At 37.8% G+C, this 25,572-nt stretch overlaps 2 protein-coding genes across 2 annotated transcripts in view; one reads left to right on the top strand and one right to left on the bottom strand.

The window, feature by feature from the left end:
* The window catches only part of COG5 (component of oligomeric golgi complex 5), a 321,373-nt gene extending 313,086 nt beyond the window's left edge, over positions 1-8,287 (bottom strand). Inside the window, exons 1-2 of the mRNA XM_040472926.1 lie at positions 8,149-8,287; positions 3,040-3,179 (exon numbers count right to left, since the gene is read on the bottom strand). Of these exons, the coding sequence (XP_040328860.1) occupies positions 3,040-3,179; positions 8,149-8,242 (234 nt within the window). The 5' untranslated portion in view covers positions 8,243-8,287. The remainder of the gene's footprint in view (positions 1-3,039; positions 3,180-8,148) is intronic.
* An 88-nt stretch (positions 8,288-8,375) lies between these two features.
* Positions 8,376-24,858, top strand: DUS4L (dihydrouridine synthase 4 like). Its single transcript, XM_040472931.1, has 7 exons — positions 8,376-8,530; positions 13,578-13,714; positions 17,950-18,071; positions 21,237-21,354; positions 22,407-22,529; positions 23,306-23,532; positions 24,321-24,858. The coding sequence occupies exons 2-7, from the start codon at positions 13,599-13,601 to the stop codon at positions 24,566-24,568; spliced, it is 954 nt and encodes a 317-aa protein (XP_040328865.1). The 5' UTR covers positions 8,376-8,530; positions 13,578-13,598; the 3' UTR covers positions 24,569-24,858.
* The last annotated feature ends 714 nt before the right edge of the window (positions 24,859-25,572 follow it).

Consider the following 25,572-nt stretch of genomic DNA (forward strand, 5'->3'; position numbering starts at 1 on the left):
CCATTTTGTACCTTTTCAATTCCAATGAATAAGAAGTTCCATAAGAAGGCTGTAAACTGAAGCTCCTAGTCAGCAAAAATTCATTCACTGGAACCCCTATATTGTCCTCCATTTTGTCCTGCTTCAGTTATCACTGTTTTCTATCATGTCCCTTTCTATCACATGCCTCTGAAATTACTTTCGGTCTCCTACATCTCTTAAGATTGCCAGAATATGTCTGAATTTTCCCCAGTCCACTAATAGGGCCATCAATGTGTCGTCCATCCTAACAAGACTAATTTTAATTCTCCGCTCTTCTTTTTCCTGTGTGAAAAATACTATACTTTCAGAAACTCCTCTGCCGCCAGCTGGATGAATTTCCAAGAGAGCTGGGAGACAGAAAAGAAAGGAAAGCTACCTTCCTGTTACTGTTTCAGCTAGTAAGAAGCAAGGTCCTGAGACCTGAGAATTTAGAGACATTTGGAATAGCCACATCAATCATTCCAAAATTTCATCACCAGATACCTACAGGTGGAATTTTAGCACTGGCATGGGAGTGCCAGGCCTTTGCATTGCATCTATGAAGGTAGATCCTTCAACTCAGTCCACCGGCTGATTTCATAATCATCTAATTCTCCGTATTAAACATTTTCCTGCTTTACATAACTAGAATGGTTTCTGTGTCCTATCCTAAGCCCCAACGAGTACGTACTTCACCACATCTACTGTCAGTTTAATCATCTCAGTGGTATTTTAAATTTTTTTATGGGTTTAGTTAGAATTATCCCAATTTTGCTTCTGCAGAAAAATAATTACAGCAGGTTCAGATGTCATACTAGTATTCTACTTCATATCCCAAACTACTATCAGTGTAACCTGCCCCCTCTAAGAGATGTTAAATACGTTTTTAGTTTTTTGTTGATTCCTGCAGAGAAGGTACTACATGCAAGGAACAAAGAAAATACCAACCATATTACTCAGCCACAAGAAGAATAAAATCTTGCCATTTGCAACTATGTGGATGGAGCCAGAGAGTATTATGCCAAGTGAACCAAGTCAGTCAGAGAAAGACAAATACCATATGATGTCCCTCATATGTGGAATTTAAGGAACAAAACAGATGAACATGGGGGGAGGGGGGGGAAGAGAGGCAAACCAGGAAACAGACTCTTAAGTAGAGAGAAAAAACTGAGACTTCCTGGCCGGGAAGAGGGTGGGGGGATGGGCTAAACAGGTGATGGGTATTAATGAGTGTACCTGTGATGAGCACTGGGTGTTGTATGTAACTGATGAATCACTAAATTCTACACCTGAAACTAATATTACACTGTATGTTAACTAATTGGAATTTAAATAAAAATTTGGGAAAAAAAGAAAGTACCAACCACAAAAAAGAAGAATTTCAGGCGCTCTTACAAAAAGCCATCCCTGAGAACTCTAGGCAGAGTTAAGTGCATTCTCCCCTGCTTTTATGAAAGCTTTGTACTACTCGAAACAAAACAGGCATCATTTGCCTGTTATTGTTTCTGTCTGTAACTGCTACTGCTCTGTGAGTCTTTGGAGAGCTGAGAAATATGTTCACTTTTCTGTCTCCACAGCCTAATGCAAATCCTGACAATTTAAAGTGTTTTATAGGGGCGCCTGGGTGGCTCAGTTGGTTAAGTGGCCGACTTTGGCTCAGGTCATGATCTCGAGGTCTGTGAGTTTGAGCCCCGAATCAGGCTCTGTGCTGATAGCTCAGAGCCTGGAGCCTGCTTCTGTTTCTGTGTCTCCCTCTCTCTCTCTCTCTCTCTCTCTCTCTCTCTCTCTCTCTGCCCCTCCCCCATTTGCACTCTGTCTCTCTCTGCCTTTCAAAAATGAATAAATGTTTAAAAAAGTGTTTTATAAATATTTGTCAATAAATTTTGAACTCCAATTATATAATCAAAGTTAAAATGACCTTAAAAGTCATCTCAGTCCTGAGTAGTCCTAACTACTCTTAATTGATGAAGTACAACACAAAAAATTTAAGTGAACGTGTTTCATGCTACACGAGATCTAAGTTTCCTGGTAAACAGTCCATTTATTCATGTACTTGTTCATTCATTTAAATATTTATTAAGAGCCTACTCAACAAACAAAACCAACAACTAGGCAGTATACCATAAACCCCCTATAAAAATTACAGAATTATAAAAGAGAAAGGAACCTTCAGGATCTACTAGAATCTCTTCCTCCTTATTCATTCCAACCCATTTAATAGATTTTCTTTTTAAAAGCAAAACTCATGGGGCACCTTGGCAGCTCAGTCGGCTGAGCATCTGACTCCAGCTCAGGTCATGATCTCTCATGGGGTTAGAGCCCTGTGTCAGGCTCTGTGCTGAGAGCTCAGAGCCTGGAGCCTGCTTCAGATTCTGCGTCTCTCTCTCTCTCTCTCTCTCTCTCTCTGCGCCCCTCCCCAACTCATGCTCTGTGTCTCTCTCTCAAAAATAAACAAACATTTAAAAAAAATTTTTTTAAAGCAAAACTCAAAGACACTAAGTGATCTAAAAGGGAACCTATCAAAAAAATTTTAAAAAAATAAAAAAATAATAAAATAAAAGGGAACCTATCTCCTGAGATTAGAACCTATCTCCTAATTCCCCATTTTGTGTTTTATCTACCAGAAATGTATCACCTTTCTGTAATTTCAGCATAATGGTACACTTTGTGTTCATAAAGTGGGAACTGTCAATGTGAATACCCAATTTTTCCTACTCACACTGTTCTACTCCCATAATTCCATTTTCTATTATTTTTATCAAATGCTTCCTATTTTTGCCCACCTGTATTCATTGCACATCAGTTAAGGTGGTGAAAACAAAGTAGGAACAAAAGCTTTTAGAGAGGGGGATATGTTGGTTTTTCAACTAACAAAAAGTAGTTTACAGAAAACTTTTCAAACACATGCTTCAAAAAAGAAGCCACACTGGTTACGTTATACATCTGTTCCTTTAAATATGCAGTTAGATTAAATAATAAAAAGATTACAAAATGGTAAATTATCACTTTTGGCTGAATGATCCAGAAGATTGGAAATACCTGTAAGTGTAGTTCTTTATCCAACTGACTGATTCCTTGGGCAAGTTTTGCTAGTTGTTCCGCAATTACAGCTTGATGAATAGACTGGGAAGTATAAGTCTTCACATCAAAGTCTTCATTTAAAAAATCACTGTAACACCCTAGGGGAAAAAATAAGGAAAAGTCTTTATTATTTATACCGCACTAAAGCACAGATATTAGACAACAGAACAATTACACCCACAGATAACATACACCAAGAACTGGTGTAAACACTTCTGTTGTAAATGAGGAGGGGGAAGCAACAACAGAAGAGAGTGGAAATACAGGTGGAGAGCATACTGTGCCATACAATGACCTCAGCACTTTAAACATGTTAACTCATTCAATCCTCACACAACCCTGTTGGAACCATCATTTCCCTCATTTCACAGGCGAAGAGACAGGTAAAGAAGGGGCGTGCAACTTGTCCAACTTGTCTCAGATTTGTATCCGGGCAGTCTAGTTGCACAGCCCACACTCTGAACCACTACATTACACTGCTAAAAGTTAACTTTTATCAGGGAGTTGGAAGGAAAATATGAAGTAGAAGATTAAAAATTGACTACTAACTACAGCCTTTAATGCAAGAAAACAAGGTCACCAACAACAGGAAAATTTACCACATTTGATATTTATGGCCTCCGATATCTTTAAATCGATGCACAAATATTATCATAATAAAGTGGATCTGGAATTTTAATAGAAATTGGCAAATACAAACTTACAGGTATCACCGAAATTAAGGATTTATGAGCAAAATAAGTAAATGGAAAAAGAGACTATATTCAAAACAAACCCTTCATCAACAGGAAAAAGAAGTGATACTAGATGTTAAGAAGATATCTTTCTGTAGCGAAACTCAAAAATGGAAATAATTAGGAGTTAAAAATAATTATGTAGAAGTTAGCTCAGTGTAGATATAAAACTGCTGTCTTCCACTCATATAGTGGCTATAAGACTACCCTGACAGAGATTATAAAATTAGCCAAAAGAACAGAGTCCATACAAGAAAGCTTCAATTGTCTGTTTCCACTCTAACGTATGCTCCATGAGGGCAAGGGCTTTGTTTTGTTTACTACCGCATCCTTAGAGTCTGAACAATGCGTGATACGTGGTTGGATTCTGGTAGAAGGAATGACTTTATATTTCAGTTGGAAGTATTATTCTGCAAAAAGCAAAGACTCTTTCTTGACTACTCTCAAAGAAAAACTGCTACTTTTGCCTTAATTCTGGGAACCCCATTTCCTTCCAGTTTGCCAAGTAGTTTTCAGAATTAAGGACCCTGCTAGGCAGCAAAGTGAAGAAAGCTACTCCGATAAAGAGTGACGGTTTAGAGTCAGCAAATGCCACAGCGTATTTTGAGAAATAAGGGGAATGCTGACTTCAGTGTGTCTCGAGCACATGGTGAGAAAGAATGAGAGAGTCAAGGTTCCAAAGGAAGGTTGGGGGCAGTTAAAAAAGACTGGTAACATCTCTAAAATGTTCACACTATATCCCATTGAGGTAAAAGATAAGAAAGAGCACTGTCAGCTCTGTTTTAGTTTCCAGCAGCAGTATGGAGGGTGATTGAAAAGGGATTAGTCACACAGCAGTGTACTGGAGCTGGCTCAGACTGGCTCCTTTAAGAGCCAATTATTAAATTTTCAGGAATTGTGTGAGCCAGCAGACATCACAGGTATCTGAAAACTGACCATGGTGAGAGTATTTATACCATGGAAACTGGCATACACTACAAAACCAGGGCTTCCCCTCTTTTACCAGAAAGCTGGTTTACCAGCTCACTCATGTATTACACGAGTAACACATGCTCTATTAGAGTTACAGAGGCCAGTAAGATGCTGTGTTAACAGCCCAAGAGACATGATGAAGGCCTAAGACGATGGCAATAAAAACGTCAATAAAGTGACTAATTTGACAAATATTCAGACACTATAATGTGTGAGACTTAGTGACAAGCTGAAGACGGGTGATTAGGTAGAGCAAGAAGTAAAAGGATGATTCCCAAGATTCTCGGCCAAGTAACTGACATACGGAATTCAGCTGTGCATGAAGTTGGACCACCAGCCATCTTTGTGTAAAGATAAAAATGAACATATTACTGCCTTCAAGGAACTCACAATCTATATGGGAAACAAGCACAAATCTAACTAACCACATACAATTAATGTGAAGATTAAAGGGATAAAAAAAAAGTACTTTCACTTTTTCACATATAGCACCTGTTCATATTTAACTTTTTGTATGTACAACTAGTCATGCCTGTTTACCATCAAGATAGAAATGTCCAGTAGACAATAATTCTATAGCTGAGAAATAAGAATCATGTGTATTTGTATGCATCTATATTAATTCTGAAACCATGAAAAAAAAAACCCAGATGGTTTAGAATAAATTTTAGAATGCACAAAAAAAGGCAAATGGAGAAGACTGAGTTAGAAGCCAGGAAAACACCAAAAATTTGGAAGTAGATGGAGAAAATGAAAGCAATCAAAGGGACTAAGGAGCATTCAAAGAGAAAGAAAAACAAGGAAGAATGGCAAAGGATGGTTTAGAGAGAGTGGAAAGTAATGTCAAAGACCTTAAAAACATAAAATACAGCAAAAGCTGAGTACTGGCTACTGAACTTGTCCTTCAGGAGAAAAGTCATATAATGCTTCTCTTTTATAGCTATCTCATTCCTACAGGAGGCACATCAGAAACACCCCAGAAATTATTCAAACTATGCATCTGCTCACCAATCCTATCAATCTTATCCTTTACCACTGGCAGATTCTTTACATAATCAAGCACTGTTATGGACAGAAAATGTTTAATGTTTTAGTAATGTTGAAGAGAATGGGTGGAGTGAACCACTGAATTAGGAGTACACTGAAGACAAGCAACTAAATGAACCTGGAAAAAAGAACCCTTAAAGAATTAGGAATTTTTTTTTATTTTTTTTTTTCAACGTTTATTTATTTTTGGGACAGAGAGAGACAGAGCATGAACGGGCGAGGGGCAGAGAGAGAGGGAGACACAGAATCGGAAACAGGCTCCAGGCTCTGAGCCATCAGCCCAGAGCCTGGCGCGGGGCTTGAACTCACGGACCGCAAGATCGTGACCTGGCTGAAGTCGGACGCTTAACCGACTGCGCCACCCAGGCGCCCCAGGAATTTTTTTTAAAGCATAGAACTCACAAGTCACATGACAAGTATTTAAAGAAAAGAGTCAAACCCTTTTTAAAAGTTTAAGTAAGATAGGACCAAAGTGTCCATTTGCTATATTCACAAGGAGGTAATCAGAGACCTTGGCCAAGAGATTTCAATGGCATAGAATAAGGGTGACTGGGTCTTTGAAGAGACAGGAAAAAAAATCCAGAGCACAGGAGGGAGGACTGTCCTCAGAAGCAGAAATTCCACTTGTACTGTAATTGGAAATACAAAGGGAAAAGAAAGGACAGTTACAAGGTTAGGTTTCATGGCAAGAAATGGAGGAAGCTCACATCTGATGGATGATCTTTCGTTCAGGGAAGTTTAAAGGCATTTGTTGAACTTGAAAGAAGAGGTTTGAAAGGGTAAGATTTAAATAATCACTGTGGAAGATGGAAAAAAGAACTAAATAGGACAATACAGAAGGCAAAATTAAGGACTATTTACCCTTTAAAAACTGATTACAATTCCAGAATGCATCCTACTGAAATATATACCTATGCCTGATGTGTGTTGTTTCTTCCACTTCTTCACCTGGCGAAGTTCTATTTATACTTCAAAACCAATTCCATCTAGAAAGCCTTTCCTGACACTCCCCTAACCACTCCCAGTTATCCTCCTCTTCTGCATTGTTTGACTTTATACACAATTCTGCTACCCTAAAAACACTACATTATAATGCTTAACTTTATAGCTTTACAAGACTATTTCCCCTACTAAAATGGTAAGCTGCTTGAGGGGGGGAATTGCACATGTTAGACGTTCAAAACGTGGTTGAACGGAATTTAAGATACAATGATGTATTGGACAGAGATCCTAACCTAGAGAATCTAACACATCCTAATTCAGAAAACCACCTCCTTAGTAAGTTTTGACAAAAGTATATAAAATTTCAGAAGTAGTTAAGGACAATAATAAAACATACAACACTCAGAGAAAAACAATAATTTAGGCTGTTCATTCGTTTATAACCTACTTTGGCTTATTGTGATGTTCAGTTAAAACTACTTATTTTGCACCTACTGTATGAAAGGTACTGTTTCTAACACGGTGGAATATAAAAAGTGGTTCTACAATGCTGTAGAAGAGGATAAGTATACAAATTATTTTAATACAGGGTAGAACGTGAAGGCCATTAGAGAAGAAAATTAAGAACAGATGAGAAGGGTCTAAGACATTTGAATTTTATTCTAAAGAATAAGAAACTTGCGGCGTGTTAACTGAATTAAAACAATTTAATGTGCCTCTCAAACGCACTATATTTATTTCCCGGGGTCGTCTTCTGTCCAAAACTATCAATGAATTTCTATATTCAATACATATAGTTAACCCCAGCCTGAACTAATGCTCTGAACTCTCCCCCGTGTATGGTTATGGACAAATGCCTTGTAAAAAACAAACAAGCCTGCAAGTGAGCCACCTGTGTCATCCAAGAATTTGTTAAAGGATGCTTCCGACACTACTTAAAAAGGAGGCCCTCTGACATTAAAAGCTGTCCTCTATCTGTTCTAGGTCTTTCACTTTTCCTGGGATCCAACGCTTCCTCCTTTCATCAAGAATGCGGCAGCAGCCAGTAGCTATCAACCTGGGTCACCGGAGTACGGCAGGGTCCCAGGACTTCAGGGAAACCTCGGGCTCATGAAGGGTAGAGTTGAAATGAGAAGCAACCAGAAACCAGGAGTCCCCTGGACACCCGGAAAGGAAGGGGACAGCAAGTCTGTGGAAACACAGGTTTGCGAGGCTATACCACCCAGACGCCAGGGGGCCGGGCGGGGGGGAGTGGTCACGTCGAGACCGGAAAACTTTCTGCAAAGCGACGGGTTGAGTCAACCACCCGGGCCCAGATGCGGAGCAGGACAGTCCCCTAGCCCCACCACCCAGCGAGACCCAGACTCCTTACCGTCCTGCAAAAGCTCCCGGACTGTCGCTGCCGCCGCCCCAGAGCTCAGAACCCCTTGGCCAGCCACAGCGACGCCGCCGTCACCACCTTCCATGTTGGCAGGTGCCGGGGTGATGGCGTCAGCTGCCGGCCCGCCCCGCCCAGGTGATGACGCACAACGTCTGCGCCGCCCGCTCCGCCCGGCCCGCGGCTCTTGGCTGGCTTGGAGAATCAGCTAAGCGGCCGCAGCTGGACGAACGCCGGCTGGGAGCAGCGTGGGTCCCGGAGCTGGCGGGCACCTAAGGCCCGGCGCGCGAGGGAAGCCGAGGCCGCGGGGTTGGTGCCGCGCGCCTTCTCTCGTCGCACTCCTGGTGCTGGCATCGTTCCCCCGGTTGAAGAAAAGGTGGGCTCCGGAACCTTACTGTAGCGTATGCAAGTATTTAACCTAACAACCGGGGCCTCTCGGTGGAGGCTGGACAGAAGAGCGGAGGTTTCTGGGAGTTTCTCTTGCACTCCACAAGCACAGCTGGGGGAGTTAGTAACTCCCAGCCTTATGTGTCACACGGCTTGGCGCGCTGTCCTGGGGTAAAGGCTGGAGGGAAAGCTTAGGAAGGAAGCTTGCCTGAAATGAGTAGTGAGGAGTTAGGAAGAGCCAAAGGTCGGTGAAGAAGGAAGACTGAGCCAAGAAAAGACAGACTCCGTTTCTGCCCTCCCGTGAACTTAAGCTTTTTCTTCCTCTTCCTCTCCGTTTCAGCCACATGCTATGAGTGATACCAAACTTTTTCCTGTTGCAAACTGATGGATTTTCCAAAATCTTAACTGTTAGTATTGAAGTTGTCAGGTTAAGTTAATTCCCGTTATCTTCTCTGCTAATATATCTGCATTATTCATTTAGATTTCTCCCAAGATGAATACTGATAATAGGCCAACCACACTTGTGCAAGAAGATTATGCATTTCTACATAAAAAGACTAATATAACTTTCTCTGTACACAGGGAACCAGTTTTTCCTAATTTCAGAGCTACATGATTCTCTCGATTCTAACAGTATTTCAAAAAGGTGCTATAACAATACTTTGTGCATTTAATACTCATAACCACTCAGGTGAGCAAGTCTCTTAATATACTGCCTTATGTTTTCTCTTTGTCTCAGGTTTTTCCCTGATGTTTTTCGTCTCAGTCACAGTCTGACTAGAATTGTTGGTTCTGAATGGAGGTCACATGAATTGTCAAGGGCGGGGTGCTCAGACTCACATTAAATTTCATTATCCATAATACACAAAATTTTTAAGTATTCTTTAATGTTGATAAGTACTCTCTTTGAATTATGAGTTTTTTCTTTCCTTGGCTTTTACGTTGGAAGATTCTAGAAAAGTTACATAATACTCGTTCATTAAGGGAAGAGTTTTGAGTCCCACCTATACACACCTGCATGAGTTTACAAAGAAGACCCAATTCCTATCCTGTCCCAAAGGAGCTCATAAAGTAAAGCAGAAACCCCTGTAAACAATTGTACCGGGTGCTTTGTAGTTTATGGATTTGTTTATTGAGCTAACTACACATTGAAATCACCTGGAGAGCTTTAAAAACCCACTTATACCTGCATCCTAAGCCCAGAGATTCACATCTAATTGATCTGGGGTATGGTATGAGCATCCTGATTTTTAAAAGCTCCCGAGATAGGAGCATCTGGGTGGCTCACTTGGTTAAGCTTCTGACTTCAGGTCTGGTCATGACCTTACAGTTCATGAGTTCAAGCCCTACTCGGGCTCTGTGCTGACAGCTCAGTGCCTGGAGCCTGCTTCGGATTTTGTGTCTCTCCCTCTGCCCCTCCCCTGCTTGTGCCCTCTCTCTCCCTCTCTCTCTTTCTCAAAAATAAATAAACATTAAAGAAATTTTTTAAAAACCTCCCCAGATTACTCTAATGTACAACCAAGGTTGAAAACTACTGGTTTATTCATTCAGCAAGTAGTGTAGGAGGTCTTTGTGCCATGTGCTGGAACTACCAAGTATGAGTGAGAATGAAATTGTTCTTGCTAAAGTCACTAATGACTTTAGCTCCTATTAGATGGTTTTTAGGCTTTACTTTTCTGTGATGTTTAAGATGCTTATCCCCACCCTCCTTAATCCTCTCCCCTCTCTTCAGTTTTTGAATATCACTCTTCAGGTTTATTCTTGCCAGCTCCAGAATTCATCTCTCTGTCTCCTTTTGCATTATTCTTTTTCTCTTTTACTTAAATGTTGGTGCTTCTAAGGATTTCTTGCAAGATACGACACCCTCAAGTATTTTGTCTATGTTTTTAGTTTTAACTTATCACCTAAAGGTTTACGACCCTCAGTCTATATCCCTAGCTTTTTCCTGAGCTATATCTGTATAAAGTTTTGAGGCATCACCATCTGGAAATCCCATGAGCACCTCAAGTTCAGTGTGCCCAAGTATGAACTCGTGTTTCCCTGCTAAAACCTATTCCTCCTTCTGGTTTTCTGTCTCGTTAATTGGAATTGCCATCCATGTAGCCTCAAAAGCCAAATTGTACACATCATCCTAGAATTCTCTCATACTATGTGACATTCACTGTCCTGAAGTGATTTCCACCTCCTAACTATCTTGCCAGTTTATTTTTATTTCTAAATAGCTCCTGAGTGTGTTCTCTTTTCTTATTCCTAGAGTCCCAGGTCAGACATTCATTATGCATTTGGCCTGGTTTACTACAATAGCCCCCTTTCTCATATTTTGCCAAAAGCCCTACCCCATCCAGTGAAATCTTTCTAAATCAGAAATCATGTCATTTTCCTGTTAAAATGTTTCATTGACAAATAATACAAGGAGAGACGTACAGCCTGTAAAAAAAGAATTGCTGTGTATGGAAGTATCTCATGCACATATTAACATGTTGAGCACATACGAAAAATCACCCGTGGAGGTGGAAAAAAAAATGGTTTAGAAACAAGACCCTACAGTATAAAATCTAAAAAAATACTAATATAAGGGAATATAAGGCCCATGATTATCTAAACCTCACTTCCTCTCTAGTCTGATCAAATAACACGACTACTAATGGTTCACTGAAAACATCAAGCATTTTCAAGCCTCTGTGGTTCTATGTGTGTTGCTCTCTATAACAGGACAATCCCCCATCTCCCACATATGTCAGCTCAAGTTTTCCCTCTGCCACTGTTGGTGACTCCCCTGCTTTCTCTAGACAATTATTCCCACAACAGTTAAATTGTGTCTAAGCGTATGTATCAGAACTGTTATTTTGTGTAAGTATGTCATACATTTTTAAGGACACAGGAAATGTATTTTCATTTATTTTCCCAGCACGTAGCAGGAGCTTAATATTTGTTAAATGAATCAATACATGTCCATGCCCTCAAAAACTGGAGAAGAAACTGACGTGTTAATACTATGCTCTATAAAAGTAATTACAAGTGCTGGGGGCCCCTGGGTGGCTCAGTTGGTTAAGGATCCAACTCTTGATTTTGGCTCAGGTCGTGGTCTCACAGTTCATGAAATAAATCCCCAGGTCAGACTCTGCACTGACAGCATAGTGCCTGCTTGAGATTCTCTCTCCCCATCTCACTCTGCCCCTCGCTCACGCTCGCGCTCTCTCTCTCTCTCTCTCAAAATAAATAAAAAGTAATTACAAGTGCCTATGATAACAGGAGAGCCTAGGGTGCAGTGGGTAAGTCAGATCAACTCTATCTGGGATTCAGAGGAGATTATCAGAGTTATCAAGATGGGAGACTATACACAGACTGGGCAGTGAAGATATGCTCAAGATTTAATTGAAAGTACTACTTGGGGGCGCCTGGGTGGCGCAGTCGGTTAAGCGTCCGACTTCAGCCAGGTCACGATCTCGCGGTCCGTGAGTTCGAGCCCCGCGTCGGGCTCTGGGCTGATGGCTCAGAGCCTGGAGCCTGTTTCCGATTCTGTGTCTCCCTCTCTCTCTGCCCCTCCCCCGTTCATGCTCTGTCTCTCTCTGTCCCAAAAATAAATAAACGTTGAAAAAAAAAAATTTTAAGAAAGTACTACTTGGTTGACACACTTGTGGGAGATGAAGAAGCAAAGGATGATAAGCCCCAGGTTTCTGACTTGAATGAGCAGGGGTGGCATAACCTGGATATGAAATGCAAGAGAGAAGATGTTCATAAAAAGGAACTGCCTTTTTGTTGCTTATGTTTTACCTGTGTGTGTGGGCCTACATTGTTCTAATCATAATTTTTATTTTTAAAAAAGAGATAAGCTAGTAACTTTGTTAAGTCAGACTGAACAGTGATCAGTAAAAGTAGTTTATTTTAACTATACATTCTACCTCAAGAAATTGAGGGGCACCTGGGTGGCTCAGTCAGTTGAGCATCTGACTTTGGTTCGGGTCATGATCTCGCAGTTTGTGGGTTCAAGCCCTGCATTGGACTCTGTGCTGACAGCTCAGAGCCTGGAGCCTGCTTCAGATTCAGTGTCTCCCTTGCTCTCTGCCCTTCCCCCCCACCTCCTGCGCTCTCTCTCTCTCTCTCACACGAAAATAAATACACATTAGAAAAAACTGAAATTATTTAGATTATAACAATATTTTCTGGATTAGCTATATTTTCTGGTTGAGCAATTAGACCTTCCTAAAGTTTGCCCATATCTGTTGCTAAGTAATTAAGGCCAGAAACTGAATTATGGAAAGCAGCCAACACTATATAATGATAGGATTTTAGATATAACAACTTTAGAAACACTTATGAACTACCTAATTTAATCACTTGTACCTCTTTGGGTATAAAAGTGATTTACTATGGAATTATTTGATTATAATTGAAATTTCAGCTAGATGATACCACATTTAATTTTTTTTTAGTAAAGGTTGATTTGCCTTCTGATTCAGAATAGGATTTGTGAATAAGAATAAACCTCAAACAGACCAGTAAATCTTTTGAAACACTACTTAAAGTTGTTCAGTTAATGCCATTTAGCTTTCCCGTATAAAACAAGGTATTTCAAAGTGCCAGGCATATACATATGAAATTATTCAAATTAAATTTTTTTCTGGTTTGTAATACCAAACAAAGCAACATGGGAAATTTAAAATATTACACGAAAAACCATGGTATCCTAAGAAAAACCCTTGTATTTTTCCACATCTTGAGCATTTATTAATTTGAGCAGAAAATGTTACTTTAGTGTGTTAAGTATAGAACTTGAAATTGTTAGTGTTTGACACGAACAAGCATAATTTGTACTGAATATATAAACGTGATGATTTCATAGTGTACTAAAAACTGTCAGTGACTTACAGAGACAGGATTCTGTAGTATCCTATTTGATAGTGTGAAAAGAAGCTAAAAAGATTCCTGAGCCCACAAGCCTGACAAAAAATACATATTCTTGGCAATTGAAATTGTTAAAATGATGGGAACTCATCTAATGAAAGTAATTTTTCTCTATGCAAACTGTCTTTCAGATTTGAGACAAATCTATATTCATGAAGAGTGACTGCATACGAAACACAATATGTCAAGAAAGAAAAAGAGATCCAATAGAAATGTTTCATTCTGGGCAGCTGGTGAAAGTCTGTGCTCCAATGGTTCGGTATTCAAAGTAAGTATTATTAAATGGTTAAAGAACTAAGATTTGATTTCCTTCTTATGCTCTGACTTTTAAAGTTAAGACCACCCCACCACATTAGGATCATCAAACACCTAGCTTTGAAATCATGATCTAGGCTTGGGTGCTGGTGTTATCATTTACCTGTTATGTGTGGGGCCCCAAGTAAACAATTAACCCCTTCAAACCTCACTTTTTATATCTATAAAGATAGTGCTTGTAACTCCCACCTATAAACATATAGTGAATATTAGATAAAAGAATATTAAGTAAATATAAACGTTCATACAGAGGTTTTTGTTTGAATATAAGACTTTATGTCTGAGACAAATCCCTACAACTACATTGCTGGGGGTCATGGGGTAACTATATGTTTAGTTTTTTAAGAAACTGCCAAATTTTCCAGAGTGTCTATCCTGTTTCACACTTCCACCAACAGCGTATGAGGGATCTAGTTTTTCCTCATCCTCACCAACTTTTAATAATCCTCACCATACTTTTTATTGTAGCCATCTGATAGGTGTGTAGTGATATCTCACTATGGTTTTAATATCCATTTCCCTTACAGGTAGTGATGTTGAAAATGTTTTCCTGTGTTGACTTACCATCTGTATATTGCTAAAGAAATGTTTCTTTATGTCTTTAGCCAATAGTCTAATAGGATTGTTTGCTTTTTTACTACTGAATCAGTCTTTAAAATTTTTTTCAATTGTGGTAAATTCAACTTAAAATTTACCATTTTAAACATTTATAAGTTTACAATTCAGTGATATTAAATGCATACACATTGTCATAAAACTCTTCATTTAAAAAAACTGAAACTCTACATCCAGTAAACAATAGCTCTTTATTTCCCCCACCCGCCCCCCCCATCCCCTGGCAACCATCATTCTACTTTATCTCTCTTTGAATTTGACTACTCTAGGTACCTCATATAAGTGGAATCATACAATAGTTCTTTTTCTGAGACTGGCTTATCTCACTTAGCATAATATCCTAAAGGTTCATCCATGTTGGCATATATCAGAATTTCGTTCTTTTTTTAAGGATGAATGCAATTCCATTGTATGCATATACTACATTTTATATATGCATTGATGCATGCTTGGGTTGCTTCCATCTTTTGGCTATTGCAAATAATATTGCTATGAACATGGATGTATAAATATGTCTTTCAGTTCTTTTGGGTATATGCCCAGAAGAGAGTGCTGGATCATATGACAATTCTATTTTCAGTTTTTTAAGGAACTGTTTTTCATTTTTACATTCCCACCAGCAGTATATAAGAATTCTGATTCCTCAACATCCTCACCAATTCTTATATCGTTTATTTATTTTTACTGTAGCCATCCTAATGGATGTGAAGTGGTATCCTACCATAGTTTTATATTTCCCTAATGATGTTTAGCACTTTTTCATGTGATTATTGGCCATATATATATATGTGTATATGTATATATGTATATATGTGTATATATATATATATATATATCTTCTTTGGAGAAATGTCTACTCAAGCCTTTTGTCCATTTTTCTATCAGGTTTTTGTTGTTGAGTTTTTGTTTACTACTGAGGTTTGAGAGTTATCTATATATTCTAGATACTGTTACTGTGTCAGATATGTGATTTGAAAATATTTTCTTCTAGTATGTAGCTTGTCTTTTCATCCTCTTAACAGAGTCTTTTGCAGAGCAAAAGTTTTTTTTTAATAATTTAGTCTAATTTATCAGTTTTTCCTTTTGAAAATTGTGCTTTTGATGTCAAATGTAAGAAAACTTTGTGTAGCTCTTGATCCTAAAGATTTTCTCCTAGTTTTTTCCCCAGAGTCTTGTTTTTTTGTTTTACATTTAAGTCCATAATCAATTTTTACTTAATTTTTTATAAGTGTGAGGCTTAGGTTTAGGGTTGTTTTGTTGAGTTTTTTGGGGTATTTTTTGTTTTGTTTCTTTATCTGTGGATGTCTAATTGCTTCAGCAACATTTGGTGAAAGGCTTTCTTTCTAGTATTAAATTTTTTTTGCATCTTTGTCAAAAATCATTTGGGCAGGAGCATCTGGATGGCTCAGTCATTTCAGCCTCCTTCTCTTGATTTTGGCTCAGGTCATCATCCCAGGGTTGTGAAATCAAGCCCCGTGTCCACTTCCACGCTGAGCATGAGATAGAGCCTGCTTAGGATTCTCTCTCTCTCTCCTCTCTTGCTCTCTCAAATTTGGAAAAAAAAAAAAAAAAAAAAAAAAGTCATGTGTTTTTTATCTGCATTCCCTATTCTCTTCTAGGATCTATGTGTCTCTTTCTCCACCAATACTACACAATCTTGATTACTGTAGCCATTTAATTAATAAAAGTTGGGTAGACTGATTCCTCCCATTTATATGTCTTCCTCAATATTGTTTTAGCTATTTTAGTTCCTTTGCCTTTCCAAATAAATTTTAATATGATCTTGTCTTTATCTACAAAATAGCTTGCTGGAATTCCCAGAAGAATTTTTTAAAATTTTTTTTCTTGTTTATTTATTTTTGAGAGAAAGACCGAGCATGAGCAGGGGAGGGGCAGAGAGAGAGGGAGACACAGAATCCAAAGCAGGCTCCAGGGTCTGAGCTGTCAGCACAGAGTCCAATACGGGACTTGAACTCACAAACTGCGAAATTACGACCTGAGCCAAAGTCAGATGCTTAATCGACTGAGCCACCCAGGTGCCCCTGCCTTGTTCTTGATCAAGAGGATATTTGTTCTATTTTTCACCTTTAAGTATGCTAGCAGTAGCAGGTTTTGTGGATGCTCTTTATCAAGTTGAGAAAGTGCCTTTCTATTCCTGTTTTCCTGAGGGTTTTTTTTAATCATGAATATTATTTTGTCAAATGCTTTTTCTGCATTGATTGATATAATCATGTGATTTTTCTTTTAGCCTTTTAATGTGGTAGATTATATAGATTGATTCTGAATATTGAACCTTCTGTTTTAACTTTTTTTTTCCCCCGACATCACTATAGCAGGAAAGGAATAAGAAAGAACTACCTCATTACTGTGGTATGAAAGTAGAAGTCCAGATTCCCTATTTGGTCTCCTTTGACACTCTGGGGACAAAGTGTCATTATTGCTGAGGTTGAGGGGTGGTGTCAGAGTTCCAGCTCACCGTGGAAAGGGGAGCTTGATAACTGCTCTGCTACGCTGAAAGGCATAGCCCCTTCACTAAGCATCCTTTGATACTACTTGAGACTGGGAAGGGAGAAAGTTAAAGTTACCTGCCAGAAAGTATTGAAGTCCAGCTCCCTACCTGGCCTTCTCTGACACACTATGGAAGGAGGGGTGTTGGAGCATCTTACTGCACAGCCTTGGAGAGGTAAAAGTCTAAGCTCTCCGCTCAACCTTTGCTTCTAGAGGTGGGGCCACGGCTTTGTCTCTGGTGTTTGGCTGGAGTAGAGCCATCATTCTCTAAAATTGTTCTGTCTTGCTAGGCTTCCCCATTTCCTAGTCCTTTGGTTAGAGAGAGCTGACTTTTGTGGGGCTCTTTTTGTCTGCACTCGTTGGTATTTCCAGGTTGCCAGCTTCTTCAAGTCCAAATCTGGGATATTTGAGGCCAAAAGGAAACCCAGAGAACTTACCACTGTTTTTCCTCAGGTCCCATGGTTATTAGCCTGTCTGCTGTCTTCTCTCCACCTTTTGGAGTTTTCTAATATTTGTTTTATATATAATATACTGAGCAGTGTTAAAAAAATTTCAACTGAGTAAATTTGAAGCTCTCACTGGCTTTATTAAGCAGTTCATGAATCAGACAGCATCCCGCTTAACAAGTAGGAGGTGCTCCGTGGAGTTGTACTAAATGGGAGGTTTTTACGGGAAGGAGGGTGGAACAAGAAGTTATTAGCAAAAGAAGAGAAAGGATTGGTTCAGGCCAATCTTTGGGGAAGGGAACAACAGCATTGTTTGTTTGTTTGTTTGTTTATCATAGAGATTACCTTACTATTGCTGATCAAGCAATTTCAGGTTAACTTTTAAAAGGTCACATTCCTGGGATAGGTTGAAACTGTAAGTTTTGGTTTGCTGTCATGGGGGGCAAATGACTCCAACTTCGGCTTTCTTTTTCACAGCAAGAATGGGGAAAAGTATATCTATTCTATCCTTTAAAGGCAGAACTTTCTTCTAATAAATATTTAAAATTAAATTAAATTTGGACGTACATATGATTATGGTGTTTTCAGAATGCCTAATTATAGTCTTGTATGCTCACAGGTTGGCTTTTAGAACACTAGTAAGAAGATACAGTTGTGATCTGTGTTATACACCAATGATAGTTGCTGCTGATTTTGTCAAATCTATAAAAGCCAGAGACAGCGAATTTACTACAAACCAAGGTATGTGGGAGCGCCTGGGTGGTTCAGTTGGTTAAGCGTCCGACTTCAACTCAGGTCACGATCTCACGGTCCGTGAGTTCGAGCCCCGCGGCGGGCTCTGGGCGGATGGCTCAGAGCCTGGAGCCTGCTTCTGGTTCTGTGTCTCCCTCTCTCTCTGCCCCTCCCCCATTCATACTCTGTCTCTGTCTGTCTCAAAAATAAATAAACGTTTAAAAAAAAAAAAAAATTAAAAAAAAAAAAAAAAAAAAAAAACATTAAAAAAAAAAAAAACCAAGGTATGTGAAACCCAGAGTTTGCTGACTTTATAAGACTTAAAAAGTAAAAAATCTTGTCTAATCAGAAACAACACAATTCAGAGATTTTATTTTTAAATCTTTTAGTTTTTTATGTATGTTTTTATTCAGTGTCTTGTAAACTGTGGACAATATATCTAAGTGTGAGGTCAGCCTTCCTTAGGGCCCCATTCTCTCAGTTGAGCTATTAGGTTCCTATTTCACTGCCTCCAGTCTTGCCCCATTCCAAACCAACCTCCAAATAGCCCAAAGTGACCTTTGTAGAATGTAAATTTGATCACATCTCTATCCTGCTTAAAATCCTTCTTAGACCTCTCAGTGGCCTAAAGCAATGGTTCTCAAAGGGTAATGGCCCACACCAGCAGCATCAGCATCATTTGGAAACTTGTTAGAAATAGAAATTTCCAGGGTACCTGGGTGGTTCAGTCTACTGAGCTTTCAGCTCTTGGTGTCAGCTCAGGTCTTGATCTCAGGGTCATGAGTTCAAGCTCCAGCATGGAGCCTACTTAAAGAAAGAGAGAGACAGAAGAAAAGAAAAAAGAAAAGAAAAGAAAAGGAAGGAAAGAAAGAAGAATAAAGAAAGAAAGAAAAGAAAAGCCCCAGGCCCACTGAATCAGAAATTCTGGATATGTGGTCCAGGAATCTTTTTTAAAAAGCCCTCCAGGTGATCCTGAGTAAAGATTAACAACCAGTGGCCTAAAGAGTAAAATTCCAGTGCCTGTCAGGGTGTTTGGCTGGCCCTATTGGTAGAGTATGGACTCCTGATCTCAGGGTGGTGAGTCTGAGCCCCAGGTTAGGTGGGTAGAGATTACTTTAAAAAAAAATCCTGACACCTGTGAATAATGTATAACGTTCCACATGATCCAGCCTCTGCATACACCTTTGCAGCTTTATGTTCCATTAGTTTCTCTCCACATCCCACCAACTTTATTCTTTAAAAATACTAACTTAAGTCCCTGAATATGCCCCATCCTCTCATACTTCTCTACCTAGAATATCCTTTTCTCAGCCATGCCTGTCCCCCAGATCCAGAGCTGTCTGGCAAACAACACTACATGCTTCTTAATCCAGCTCTCAAAGTTTTTGGCCAAGCAGCTTGCCTGATCACCCTCCACTCTTGTTCTCTGTTAAATACAGACTTTGTGTTGTACTTAATCCTACTGTATTACAATTTCCTCTTTGTAGGCCTGTATCTCATCCACTAGACTATGGGCTCCATGAAGTCTGAAATTATCTCTCATTGATTTGTATCCTTAGCTTCTAGCCCTGTGTTGAAAATATATTAGACCAATAAACAATTATTAAATTGAAATTCTATAACTCTCTCTGAGTTATAAAAAGAAAAACATCCTATATCCTCAGGGAAAAGCAAATTCTCCTATCTTGTAATAGTCCTGTAAATCAGTGAATTGCCATAGAAATTCCAAATCAGTGGGCGGCGCCTGTGTGGATCAGTCAGTTAGGTCCCCACTCATGCTCTGTCTCCCTCTGTATCTCAAAAATAAATGTTAAAAAAAAAAATTCCAAATCAGTGGAACAAGGGTGAGGCTCAGAAATCTGCATTTTGTCAAACACTCAGTGAATCTCATATAGGTAGTCCTCAAAAGAACTTTAGAAAAATTAAAATACATTTATGCAGAGTTTATAACACTAACCCAAAAAAAGATGATAAAAATATGTCCTTTAAAACCTAGGAAAAGATCTAACACATTTGCTATATTAGAACGTAAACTTTTATATGTAAGAAAGGAGCATGCACGTACTCAGACAAACCAAAACCTGGGGAAGATATTTATAATTTTTACAATAGATACTCATAATTTTAGAGCTGATTTCTTTTGTTTTATAAAAGAATAATTGAAAAATGAGGAACAAAAGGGGCACCTTGGTGGCTCAGTCAGTTCAGTTAAGCATCCAACTTCAGCTCAGGTCATGATCTCATGGTTTGTGAGTTCGAGCCCTGCATCGGACTTGTGCTGACAGCTCAGAGCCTGGAGCCTCCTTTGGATTCTGTGTCTCCCTCTCTCTGTGCCCCTCCCCCACTCATGATGTCTCTCTCTCATAAATAAATAAACCAAAAAAAAATTTTTAAAGAATGAGAACAATGAAAAGAAAAATTACACGTAGAAAAATAGACAAAGACTATGTAGAAAGAATCTACAAATAAAAATACACACTGTTGTTTATACAATGTAGACTATGTTTGTAAGGAAACAAGAACTTTCATCCATAGCATTGTGCATCTATATTGTTAAACTCTTTTGAAAGAAAACTTTGTAACGTCTATCAAAATGTTAGATGCCTATCCAGCAGTTACATTCATGGGAATTTACCCGATGAATATACTCAGAGTAGCATGTATGTAATAGGTTCTCATCATAGCATTGTTTGCAAAAGCCACAAATGAAAAACAATATAGAAGAACACTGTATGGTTCATCCATACAGAAGAATATGCTACTAAAAAGAAAATAGGTCTAAGTACAGCTCCCAGATACATTAGGGGATTAAAAAAAAGTAGGCATAGAAATGTGTATAGCATGTTCACGTTTGTTTAAATTTTACAGGTATACATAAAATTGTTCTGGAATACAATTAACTAATTCTCACCTTTGGAAATGGGATGTTTGTCAAGAGTGTTATAGTTTTCATTTTATCAAATTTTATACTGTTTGAATTTGTACTAAATGTAAATTACTTTTAATTTAAAATGTTTAAAATTAGTTTAATGCTATCTTGTTTCAACAAATGCTTTTCAGGCTAAATGTAGTTACGTTTTTCCGTACAAACATGAAGAGTTTGGTGGTGTGTGTGTGTGTGCGTGCGCATGCACATTTCTGTGAATTTTGATGTTGAGCTATTTGTTTTATCAGGTGATTGCCCATTGATTGTTCAGTTTGCTGCTAATGATGCAAGACTTTTATCTGATGCTGCTCGTATAGTCTGCCCTTACGCGAATGGAATAGACATTAACTGTGGTTGCCCTCAGAGGTAAAGCTCAAAGAAGTTGGAAGAATTTTCAAAAAAAATTAGAAAAAAACTATGTGAACATGGTAAACTATGTCTCCAATTTTCCAAGAATTAGAAAGTAAAAAAAATAGAGTTAAAGCACTTGAGCTCCAAATAGGAAGAAAAAATAAAGGAAGATAATTTAGGAACATATATATGCAAAGGTATTTTCTGATGCCTTAAACAATATATAGACCTTTGATAAGTTTTGTCTCACCTCACACTAGAATTTTTTCTGTGTGTAGGTCTGCCTCGAACATCATCCATAGGTAGTTATATAAGACTTGAACATTTATGGTCCTCCCTAACATGAATTTTTACTGCCATGTCAAACAAGAAACTATGATTCTACGATTTGAGAGATGGTCACTTGTTTTCTCCTAATTAATTTGCTCTATAAGAATACCTTCTTATAATTACCTTTCCTTTCTATACCATAGTTATTTGGTTGAGTCTAACCGGGTATTGATGCGATGCTTAATTTGACAACAATATCCCTGTGTTCTTGGCACTGTATTAGACTATCTGTCAATAATTCAGAATATGTCCAAAGAATAAAATCAAGGTTTTAAGTACATCATAATCCAAACCAGATTAGACATATTTGTATACTCATTAGGAGAGTTAAATAAGCTGTTTAGTGGTACTGGAATGCTGTCAGCCAAAAATATCTTTCTGTTATTAAGATTAATAAAATGTCTTGTTATGTATAATAAACATCAAATTTGGAATTTTAAAAATCTGAAGTAATTGCAATTAATTACAAATACCTAAGTCTGTTTTGGTTGAATGAATTTTAATTTAATTTTCTCACTTGCCAATGAAAACCATTTTTCCTAAGTACTTTTTGATCTGGGAACATGCTTTCCTTGTCTCATATTGATCCACTTTAAAATGTTGGATCTATGAATTATAAAAATCTGATTCCATTCCAGGTTGCTAAGGTAGAGAAATAGATGCATTTACAGTGCTTTTAGAATTCTGTCTTCTCTTCCAGCTATTTACAGTTCATTTGATATGTCTGCTTTATAAAGGTGGGCAATGGCAGAAGGTTATGGAGCTTGCTTAATAAACAAGCCAGAGGTTGTTCGAGATATGGTGAAACAAGTAAGAAATCAAGTGGAAAATCCCAGATTTTCAGTATCTATTAAAATAAGGTAAAGACAATATTTCAAACTATTAACAAGATAGTCCATTACTTAGAAAATAAAAATATATTCCTTTTGTCTAAGAGTATAGGGGTATCCATCCTTAATAAATTGGTAGTTTATGTATGAAAGTGTTGAAACAGGACATTTAGTAAATGAATGTGTACCATAATTTTTATTTATAAAGAGAACAACTTCCTTTTTGTATTTTTTAATAGAAAATAAAACTTCCCTTTATTATTAAAAACTTTCCCTTAGAAGAAACTGTCAATTTTTTTCACATACTGCTTAATTAATAATGCTAAGAAACATTCCTGGTACCAAGAATAGAAAAAACAGTAATAATATTTGCACGAAAATTTCACAATGAAAAGAAAATAAGGCAGGAATCAGTCTTTTGGTGAAAAGTTAAGAACATTTCATAATAATGTATTCTCTTCTCCCACTTGTGGTTTGGAGCATACACAGCAGATATTAGGGTACCATCTTCCAATTCCTCCATGACAGTCTTGGATGACTTTTTCAGTTATCAAAGCTAAAAGGGGGAAGGAGTAGGTAAGGTAAAATTTATTTGTCATCCTATTGTTGCCAATATTGAAATAGCTAAATTTGAGGTCTAAAGTGGGAACTGATCTCTGAACAAAGCCTTTCTAATAGTAGCAGGTAGTGATAATATAACAAAGCTAACTAAATAATGTATCAGATGAAATCTTTTATCTAGCGTATTAGTTTTAGCATTAAGATTTGTGTGCTGTCAATAGACTGATTTAATTTTGAAATTATAGGATCCATGATGACCTTACAAGAACTGTAGATCTTTGTCGAAAGGCTGAGGCAACAGGAGTTTCTTGGATTACGGTCCATGGAAGAACTGTTGAAGAAAGACATCAGCCAGTTCACTATGAGGCCATTAAAATAATTAAGGAAAATATGTCTATACCTGTAATTGCTAATGGAGATATCAGAAGCTTAAAAGAAGCAGAAAATGTGTGGCATATTACTGGGACAGATGGTAAGAAATAAGTACCTGAGCTTTTTGTCTTTTAATTACCAAAAAAAAAAAAAAGTAGGCGTAGGAGAGTAATGTTAATGTGAGTTTTCATTATTTGTCTTTAAAATGGAGCCATAATAGCAGAATCGCACAGCAGAAGCATGCTGGGCTCATAAAATGGAGCCATATTTTCCTGTTGTACTGATTTAAGCTAAATCATTTATTAACTCTTCTACTTAGAAACAGTAGATTGTTTTAACTGGGGTAAATTAAGTCAGTTACTTTTCTGCCACCATCGTATCCAATGAGTGACCAGTTAAGGCTCTCTGGAAGATAGCCTATTAATAAAATAGAACATCTGGAATCGAAATGAGAATTAGTGAACTCCAAGTTGTTATAGGAGCCAAAGGCACATACAACGACATAGTTTTATTACCCCCTTAAATTATTGGCATACCAAGGCCTGTGATAACTATTGCTAGATGGGAGAATGCAGATAAACCTAACTTTAAGCATACCCAATTTATGACAATCCGGATTAACCAGCCCCCCAAAAAAACCCTAGAGACTAATCGTTTAATATAAAAGTCTTAAAAAAGATTTTTTTTATTTCTTATAAGCACGTTCAAACATTCTTGACTTACAAACATATAAAATTGTTTTATAATTTAATTAGACTAATATACGGGTATTGAGAAACCTTGTAATAATACTTTATTTTTCAGTATTCTCAGTTTGTTTCATTAGGTTTGACCTCATAACCATGAGTTCTTCATGTGTGGACAAATATGATGTGCTTTAATTCATAGGTGTGATGGTTGCAAGAGGACTCTTAGCAAACCCGGCCATGTTTGCTGGATATGAAGAAACCCCACTGAAATGCATCTGGGACTGGGTTGACATTGCTCTTGAACTTGGAACTCCTTATATGTGTTTCCATCAACATTTAATGTACATGATGGAAAAGATAACCTCAAGGCAAGAAAAAAGAGTATTTAACGCTTTGTCAAGCACATCAGCAGTCTTAGATTACCTTACAGACCATTATGGGATTTGATTGGACTTTCTAAATTGAAATAATTTATATATATTAAAATAATATATACTAAGTCAGTCTTAGACCCCATCCTACGAGAGTGTGATTCGATAGATCTATAGGGTGGAACCAAAACTTAATTTTAAAGAAGACCCCAGGTTCAGACATCCTAGTCACCCTTTCAACCACTGACAAATAATTGCTCTGAATCCTATCATGAATTAAAAAAAAAAACTCAGAATTTTTTTTCCTACAGGAATTGTGTTTTTAACATTTTTAAATAAATAAAACATTTTATTTTAATACTAAAAGTATGACTCCTATAGTGTCTATAAATTAACATGAAGTATATTTTAGTGGAAATAATAAGTGCAAAGAAGTGACAGAACAAATACCAACTTCTATATAAAATGAAAAGAAGTAATAAATTCAGTATAGAATTACTTTCAAATTGGAGGGGCATCTGGGTGGCTCAGTCGATCAAGTGTCCAGCTTCGGCTCAGGTCATGATCTCACAGCTCTTGAGTTTGAGCCCTGCGTAGGGCTCTGTGTTGACAGCTCAGAGCCTGGAGCCTGCTTGGGATTCTGTGTCTCTCTCTCTCTGTCCTCCCTCACTCATGCTCTCTCTCTTTCTCAATAAATAAATATGAAACAACAATTCAAATTGGAAAATCAAACTGGAACTTCCTAATTCATGAATGACACACTGGTATTGTTTTTAAATTGTGTAATTGAGTTTAATTACATGTGATGTTTTCTATAATTTAAAACTAAGATCCATGAAACTCTTTAAATGACATTAACTTTGTTACATTTCAAGTCTTCTAGATCCTTAGAAGATAGAGAGCTTGGTAAATACACCTGCACTTAACATGATAAAATTAGTTTTAGTCCCCCACATCTTATGTATAAAAAATTTGGTAACCAATCTGGAAATGATTATATATTTGAAATATTTCTTAGAGAATTTAAAAGTTTTTTAAGTTTATTTGAGAGCATGTGTGTGCACACCCATGGGGGAGGAC

Source organism: Herpailurus yagouaroundi, unplaced genomic scaffold, assembly GCF_014898765.1.
Source record: "Herpailurus yagouaroundi ecotype Mexico unplaced genomic scaffold, PumYag 100, whole genome shotgun sequence".
Classification (NCBI taxonomy): domain Eukaryota; kingdom Metazoa; phylum Chordata; class Mammalia; order Carnivora; family Felidae; genus Herpailurus; species Herpailurus yagouaroundi.

Coding starts and splice junctions, on each gene's coding strand:
- DUS4L (XM_040472931.1), top strand. CDS start 13,599: ATGAAGAGTGACTGCATACGAAACACAATATGTCAAGAAAGAAAAAGA. Junction 18,072..21,236: donor CGAATTTACTACAAACCAAG/GTATGTGGGAGC, acceptor TTGTTTTATCAG/GTGATTGCCCATTGATTGTT. Junction 21,355..22,406: donor AACTGTGGTTGCCCTCAGAG/GTAAAGCTCAAA, acceptor TGCTTTATAAAG/GTGGGCAATGGCAGAAGGTT.